Genomic DNA, 8,805 nt, shown 5'->3' on the forward strand with positions numbered 1-8,805 from the left:
TGTGAAGAAGTATGTAAAAGATGCATTTTGCGTTGTTTTAATGGTAAATATGGTGCTTTTTTTGTAATCAGTGAGTCATGTTATATATGTATAGTATTTATATGATTAAGCTATTTTCTGAGTGCATGTATTGATGTTTGATGAGAAATGGGAGAATTGCAATATAAGTCTTAATTTGTGGAGAACAAAAAAAACAACATAATGTGTAATTGTAATAATGTGAAGAAGTATGTAAAAGATGCATTTTGCGTTGTTTTAATGATTATTTGAATGTGAGTAATATCACAATTTGTGTTTTAATCATTTTCTTTTCCAGGTTTAAAGCAATAGTTCAGGCAAAAATGGAATTTTGATGACAGTGTCCTCATCCTCAGATCATCCAAGATTAGGATGCGTTTGTTTCTTCATCCGATTTGGAGAAATGTAGCATTGCATCACTTGCTCGTGTGTGTGTGTGTGAGAGAGAGAGCGCGTGTGTGTGAGCAATTAATATGTAATTGTAAATGTATTCTTAAAATGATTAATGAGAATTGCATGACTTGCTCGTGTGTGTGTGAGCAATTAATATGTAATTGTAAATGTATTCTTAAAATGATTAATGAGAATTTGTCTATTAATTTCAACAATTGTTTCAAAATTGATGCGAAAATGTTGCTGTTTCTTTGTAGGAAAGGTGAAAAAGCTGCATGTCAGAATTGAGTTGAGTTTATTAAAGGGACAGGAATGTTAAACACGTACATTTAGTTGTCACTCCATTTACATAGAACTATGAAATATTAAACTTTTACATGTGTGTGTTAAATAAGGCACAAGGCAACATGAAAGAAAGCATTCTGTATAAACGTTCTTGTAATGCAAGAAAACATCTTTCTATAACTCATGACATATACAATCATATTTTACAAGGACATATTTCTACAGCGTGAAAACCTGGCCATCATTTCTGTTTGTCTTCTGGAGAACGTGAGGAAAAAGCATTGTTTGTTACTGTTGGGTGGGTCAAAGTTCATTGAATGGTTTAGTTGTGTCTGGATGAATGTTGAGAGTTTGAGTTGCAGATTGAACAGTGTTTATGGTTTGATGATGTTGGATGGAGTGACGGTCAGAGTTTATCTGAAGGTGTGTGACCCGTGATGGCCTGCAGGGCAAGCGGCTCGAGTGAACTTTCACAGAAAGCAGGATAAAGCCGCTCTTTCTCCCCAGACTCTCGGGACGGACTGACTTTCGGCTCACAGTTTGATGTCCTGAGACTCGGACATCTTGGCGAGCGTCTTCTTCACCCGCAGGGCGGTCAGACGGGACGCGGGATTGTGAGCCCAGCATTCGGTCATCAGTTTGCCCATCAGCCGCAGACACTGGACAGACACAAACACACAGGTCAGCTTCATACAGATGTCAATGCATTTGAACTGATTCAAGGGTGAGATTAAAGAAACCACTGCAGCAGAGCAGAATAAAAGAGTGGCTCGTGTTGCTGTTGTAGAGTTGGATATTAGGAAACTGTTGCTGTTTGATTGCAGTAGTTTCCCATGAAGAATCAGTTCAAAAGCCTTGTTCAGAGTGACTGTAAGTCCAAATCCGGGTTTAGTGCTTATGTGATTGGAATGTGATTTGTAATGATTGACTGTCCACTAGTGTGAATTTGGTGAACGAAAAGTATGACGAAAAATGTTTGTTCCCATGACTAAGACGAGACGACAATAAGGTCAATAAGGTCAACTGTGACTATATCAACATGCAATATCGGTGACGATAAAAGATGAGACTAAAAGGTATTGGGAAAAATAGAAACTTTACCAAAATTTCTGGTAATTTTTGTTGAAAAAAGGAGACGCAACATTATTGGGGACTGCTGTGCACGCCTCTACTGCAGCTTTCATGTGTGTGGTTGCCAGATATCATGAGTGCAAATCAGAGCTTCACTGTTAACCCCTTAACTGTCATCCCCCATTTGTTAAAATAGGCATGAAAGTGCACTATCCAAACTGAAATTGTGGTAATTTAGGAACACTTTGGAATACAGACCTAAGGTTGGTCTCGTTGTAAAGAGCAAAAAAATCAGCAAATGATTACAAAAGTGGATTTTGTGAAAAAAATGAAAGTATGAAAATGTAATAGAAGTGTAAATGTACTGTAAAGAAAATGCACTATAGTAATGTTATTGTATTTTGTATATATAGTAAATATTTTACATAACAGGTTTTACTGTGAAATTGGTATAAAATTAACGCCTTGTGTCGAAATGAGTTATGTTCCAAATTTGAAGTTGATATGATTAAAATTGAGGTTCCTGTGAGATTTTATTTAGGCCGTCATACCACAAATAGCCACTGGGTACCAGCCAAACTCCATAGAATGTTTTTGTATGCATTTTTCTGTCACAAAAGTCTAGATTTCTGGGTAAATATGACAGAGTTGTATTAGGGGAAAAAAACACTAAATATGGAATCGTGAGACTCAGACCTTTCCAATGATATGTTTTTTGTCAATATTATAAAAAGGTTTGCTTCTGAAAGACCGTAATGCATTTTGTAATATGACACTAAGCGGGAGGAGACAAGTGTTTGATATGAATTTATATATGAAATAGTCTGTAATAAATCAGCACAGTAGATGAGGTGAAACAAACCAAGTCCAAGTTGTACGGATTTGTGCTTACTGGTGAACGTGCAATAGCAGTAATGTAAAAATTAATTTCTGAAATGATAGCAATCTTTGTGAATATAATTGTGAGGGCCCAAAAATTGTGTTAATGAGTTGTAAGTATTATACAGCATGACGAAAATGTGAGGAAAAGGTTTGATTGACTAAAACGGTCAGATATTGAGTGGAGTAAAAGTTGAGTAAACCACAACAGCAGAAGGTTGACTAAATAGAAGTAAAAAGTACATTTGACATCAGGACTAAGAGTAATGAGAAAAGTCAGTGTGAAAACATGCAGCGTGTCTATTGAGGGTAAATGTGTTGAAATGAATAGAATGTTGTAGTTTGGCTTGTACAAGAAAAAGTTACATATACAAAATATAGTAGTATTGTATAATGACCACAGAATATATGATGAAGCTGACATTGTATAAAAACAGGAAAAAGCTAAAACATGATGCACATTGTTTATTGATCATTTTGTAGATGTAGAGTAAAAAAAAGTAGTAGAATTTTATGTAGAAAAGTGAAATTGTCATCTTGTTCCGACCAAAGTGAGTTGAATGCACCTGATGTTGTAATTAGGATTTGCACGCACATATGAATGTAGTTTGAAAGGGATTTATGGAAATGTGAGTGCATGTTTTTTTGTGTACTGTTGCCCTTTGCTAAATATAATGGGATTTGAAGTGGATATGCACAGAAATCAGATTTGGACTGACAGTGTGAACGAGGCCAAAGAAATAAAATCTTTTGATTCCAAAGAAATATGAATGGAAACAAAGTAGTGTAGTGTTGATGAAGAATGATTGTGAGGTAGCTGTAGTAGTGCTGATAGCTGAGAAGTAGGTTTGATAATGGCAGGGTTTATTGTGTGTGTCAGAGTGGGCAGCGGTCGTATAGTGCTTGGTGATTAGTAAGGACTATGAATCAGGTATGGTATGGTGAATGAAAACGTAGTGAAAGTATAGCCAAGAGTTGTTGTATTGCAGGTAGTGTGAAAGATAGCATTTTCTGTACTTGAATGACTTCATGACACAATAGAAAATGAAAGTATATAGATGTGTAAAAACTTAGAGGTAGACAAAGACACAATATAATGAGGGGAAACACTTTCACTTGCTGTTCGGTGGCTTGAAGTAGCATGTATGTATTGAGTGTGGAATGAGAAACACAGTTGTGATGTATAATGTTAATTAGTGATTGTAATGATGGATGTATTTTGAGGAGTGGGCTTGGAAATGTAAGTGCAAAGTGAAAGCATGTATGTGGACGGGAAGTGTAGAGGTTGAAAGGAGTGAGTGGAGTGTTATTACAGTGTACTTACAGAGCCTTCGTATGAAGTGTGTTGATGAGAAGTGTAGCAGTGTGGGAATGCGACAGAAGGAAGAGTGGGTAGAAGAGCAGTGAGGATGCTGGGGAGTCAGGTGTGTCCAATGGGAGTGTGAGGTGTGTGTTTGTGCGCAGAGATTGGTTAATGAGGTGTGCGGGTTCAGCTGTGGAGCAGGTAGTGAGTGAGTATGTAACCAGCAGTCATTGTGGAGTGGCAGCCCTGCTGGGGTGAAGACCTGCGAGAGTAAAGAGCTGCGACTCTACCTGCGCGACTCCACCGAGCAACGACACGGCAATGCACGCTACGCTGACTATCTCCGTCAGCCTACTTTCCTCTGCTGCTACTCCTACCATGAGCCTCCACTTCTTGTCTTCTGTTCCTCTCACATGCAACTTCCACCAATTGAGCTGATTGCTCACACTGTTCTCGATTTACATTGGCCCTTTGCTTGCAAAGCATCACACACTTCCAGCATTGCACATCATTGCTTTCCTCTTTATTTCAATCTGTATGTGGCTTCTATTCAGTAGCTTCCACTAACCATGCCACATTTCTTCCTCTTGTCTTCTATCATCCACCAGCTCAACTACACAGCCTCACTGAAGCTCCACATGTGCTACTTGCCTTCACTGCTGACTTCAACATCCACTCAAACCACTTTTCCAGCACAACACATTTCAGATGTTTCATTTGCGTGCTCCAGCCATCGCAGCTCTTGGACTCTACTAATGAGCACACAAGTTCAATCAGGTGTGCTTGATTACAAACTCTTCACCACTGCCTCCAGGAACATGGTTGCAAACAATGCTCTCCACAAACCTGAAGCCCTGACTGCTGACAAACATCTTGACACTCCAAACGCTTCTTTTTCTTTATTCAATCATTCACTCTTCATGCTCACTCCTCTAGTCTGTTTGCTCTCTCTTGTAAATTGCTTTGTATTACAGCCTCTGCTAAATGCATGCATTGTGTGTTTGCAACTACTACTTCACTTTCTACATACCTTTTTAAGGCTCATAGTCTAATGTACTGACAAAATAAACAACTTCAAATTATTCACACACTACAACGAAGCACTGATGCTTGTGATGTCAATCAACAACATCTTTATACCACTACAGTAGCACAGATACTGACATAAAATGATCTAAATATCAGTCGTCGCTCTATATCTCCAGTAATCTGTCTCAGTAAGATGACATTGAAATGATCCAAACATATAATGAATGCAGTGATTGAGAGATGAAGAAATAAAGGCTCCTCAGAAGATGTGAGATGTTCTGGAGGCTTGTGAAGATCATTCCTCCGCTGAGGAGCAGTGAAAGTAAAGCTTCTGGAAACAAACGCTCCTCAAAAGATCCTGAGGATCAGATTTGAGACTCTAAAACATGATTGATGGAGAATCAAGTAAAGCTGAGCTGCTTCAGTCCAGTAAGTGTTCATCTGGAGATATCACTGCAGTTATTCTGACCTTAACTTGATCAAAATCAGTCAAGATTTGACACGTGAAGCTGCAGCTGAAGCTGGACGCTTGTACAATTACACTAAAAGAGCTTTGACTGGATAAAACAAAATATAATCTATCAGATGACAGAAGCATGGAGGCGATTGTGTGTGAAACTGGTTTAACAGCAACATTTGGACTACATTACTCCATTTCAGAACATTACCATATTAAATATGATGCAATAGCTTCATAGGGTTGAGCAAGGGCTCAGGTCACTGTCACAGCATGAAACCAAGAGCCCGTTTTGGTCAAGCCAGCAGCTCCGTATGATGTTGCTACCTCATCACTGCTCCAGCGGTTCGCAAACGAAGGTCTCTGTCTCTTGATGCACACCACCTCCCTCATGTCCTCGTAGGACGGGTCCGTCGGCACCAGCTCGTGATACGGCAGCTGATACTCCTCCACGATCCCTGCAGGACCACACAAACCAGCAGAACAGATCACATCCAAATCACAGACATCGCTTTACTCTGAATAATTCATTCCCTGACCCAGTAATCAGTCACTGAATCAGTGTCAAACATGTCCTTTTCATCATTACGACTCATTCAAACTCCAGACTTTCTCCTCTCCATCAGCATTCAACTCCTGCTGACATCATAAAGTGCACTGACATAATGGAGGAACAAACAAACCATTTACACTCAGTAATTACTAGTACATTTCTCAATTACTTACAAACAAACAGCAAGTAACACACTGAATTAAACATGACAGTTTGAAGTTGAACGGCTGCAAGAGTATTTTCTTGTAAAATATACTCCAATAATCTTTATTTACCACCTTCAAAAAAACATTTTGGTACATCTCACTACTTTCCAATTATGTATATTTACTTTCAATGTGCCACTTTAAATGACTGTCTGCAAGGACAAAATCCACGCTTTTCCTGGAAAATCATGACCATATTCTCAGAATGACCCTTCACTTATTATAAATGTTTTACTTTTTTTATTGTATGACATCTTGCATGCTTACACCAAAAAAGTCCTCATATTAATTTCAAAGCCTTACTGTTTAATATTAATGAAATAAATATGTTTCACATGCTTGCATTTGTTTAAGGGAGACACTGCATTCAAACTAGTTCTACAATAAAAGACAAGCAGCACACAAACCAATCCTGCTTATCTGTCAAATTCATTTCTAAATACAAACTCCGACTGCTGCAGGGATTTTTATTTCTTTTACTTTACTTTTATTGACCTCATATTCAGACTGCACATTTGGAAAATAAGCTACATTTAGTTCGATATCAATTATGTTAACACAGAACGTGTCTCTTTTCTTTTTTTTTATTACCTAACACCCCTAACAGATACCAATAATCTGCAGTCTCCTGTGTAACTGTCCATATGTACTTGCACATCTTTCCTTCATTAAAGTCATTCAGTTCACAGTGTAACCTTTTCTCTATTTTACATTTTCAATTATATTCATTTAATAACATACATATAAATATTCTTAGTGTCTCAATTGTTTAGATGTTTAGAATGCATTAGTTTCTTGTCCATCCAACACTTCACATTTACAACTCTGCGTGTGTGCTGCATATTGCATAATATTTGAATTTTCATCTTGAAAACTCTTGAAATCATAAGACTTTCTTGTACCATTTAAAACTTTTTATGGTCAATATATATCGGTTCATCACTAGTTCTGATCCGTCAGATCAGATCCCAAATTAAAGACATGCCACTCAATATCAAAACAATTGATATCATCACACTTTCATTACGTTACATAAAGTGCTATCAAATAAACACATTTTGAATGTTTTCTTTGCACTACTTTGAAAACAACACTTCATGAAAAGCCAAATAGCCCAAAATCTCTTCACTGACCAAAGCGTGAATCTGTAGTGTTTTTGTCTGTAGTGTTTTGCCTGAAGGACCCGAGTCTGCTTTAAAAGTGGACATGCACTAATGCAGCCTACAAAGGCTGTGAGGATTAGAGAAAATAAACCACCAATCACATCACAACTTCACTTGTTTCCATCCAATCAGATCCCGACAGGTCAAATCAAGCAGCCGCACATTGTGTTGCACTCACCGCCGGACACACATCTCCTGGCCATCTCCCACAGGATCAGGCCAAAGCTGTACATGTCTGCCATGATGTAGGACTGGAAATGACAGCGGTTCAGGCTCTCGTCCAGCACCTCCGGAGGCATGTAGCGTTTGGTGCCGACCCGCGTGTTGGGCGGGATGTCCACTTCATTAGTGTCACTGACAACAAACCCACAGCAGCCAAACATCAGGTGCAAAAAACAAACACACACGTGTGCATCGAACAACACCTTCACATCATCACAAGCAGTGAAAAATACAGTTGTGAAGTCTTTCATATTCTACATATTTAGCTGCTGCCACATTATTCAATATGATAATCATAAGGTTACATTTTTGTTTTGGTGGGGGGCATGTAACAAAATATACAATATATTCTACATATACTATAATACTTTATTAATTATTTTACTGCATGTATGTATATAACATAGGACAGTTCAGAATGATAAATCTAATGTTTCTCAAAAATTACCATACCATTTAAATCCAATAAAATACAATTGCAATAAAAAGTACAACACTCACTCATTATTATATATTCATTAAAACAGTTGCATAATTAAGAAACATGTACCTTAAATATTTGAAATTGTTTGTCATTTTGTAGAATTTCCTTTCCTTTTCAATTTCATAACAAAGCATCATGACATTACAATTGATATGATGATCCATGATATAAATGTGTGGCTAAAAATCAAATGTATATACATGCATATATACAGTGCACAGCATAAATGAGTACACCCATTCAGCAATTACTCTTTACTTAGAAGACATGTTAGGGTTCTTTGGAGATGTAATGTTCCAACAAGGCTGCTTGATCAATTACCAAAGAACAATGCCAAAATTATTCAGCAAAATAAGATTTTCTTATCAAAGTGATACAATGTTGTGTTGCAAAAATGAGTACACCCTCCTGAAAGTTACTAAATAAAACTAAACAAAAAAAAGTGTATAGGTTTAAGGCTATTTTTGATCAACAGGTAAGTATATTGAACCTAAACTTTTAAAGACAAGTAATTTCCTGACGATTAAAAGTGTTATATAGCCCACTGAATCATACCCAGACTTAATGCTGGCAGCAGTGGAACCACTTGAGAGTGAACTGCCTGGTGACTTATTTCTTAGCATAAACGAGGACAATGGTACAAGAGGAATACCACATTATTGTTTTAAGTGTGAAAATATAGCAGAAGTAACACCAAAATTCAAAAACAATGGACTTGTGATAAGGCTCCTGAAATAATCAG

The 8,805-nt window shown here is 37.5% G+C and overlaps 1 protein-coding gene across 1 annotated transcript in view; it reads right to left on the minus strand.

Moving 5' to 3' along the window:
- Positions 1 to 684: 684 nt before the first annotated feature.
- Positions 685 to 8,805, minus strand: part of LOC107668636 (bone morphogenetic protein receptor type-1B-like) — a 101,501-nt gene continuing 93,380 nt past the window's right edge. Inside the window, exons 12-14 of the mRNA XM_016460581.1 lie at positions 7,536 to 7,711; positions 5,763 to 5,893; positions 685 to 1,355 (exon numbers count right to left, since the gene is read on the minus strand). Coding sequence (XP_016316067.1) covers positions 1,230 to 1,355; positions 5,763 to 5,893; positions 7,536 to 7,711 — 433 coding nt within the window. The 3' untranslated portion in view covers positions 685 to 1,229. The remainder of the gene's footprint in view (positions 1,356 to 5,762; positions 5,894 to 7,535; positions 7,712 to 8,805) is intronic.

Source organism: Sinocyclocheilus anshuiensis, unplaced genomic scaffold, assembly GCF_001515605.1.
Source record: "Sinocyclocheilus anshuiensis isolate Anshui unplaced genomic scaffold, SAMN03320099.WGS_v1.1 scaffold116, whole genome shotgun sequence".
NCBI lineage: Eukaryota > Metazoa > Chordata > Actinopteri > Cypriniformes > Cyprinidae > Sinocyclocheilus > Sinocyclocheilus anshuiensis.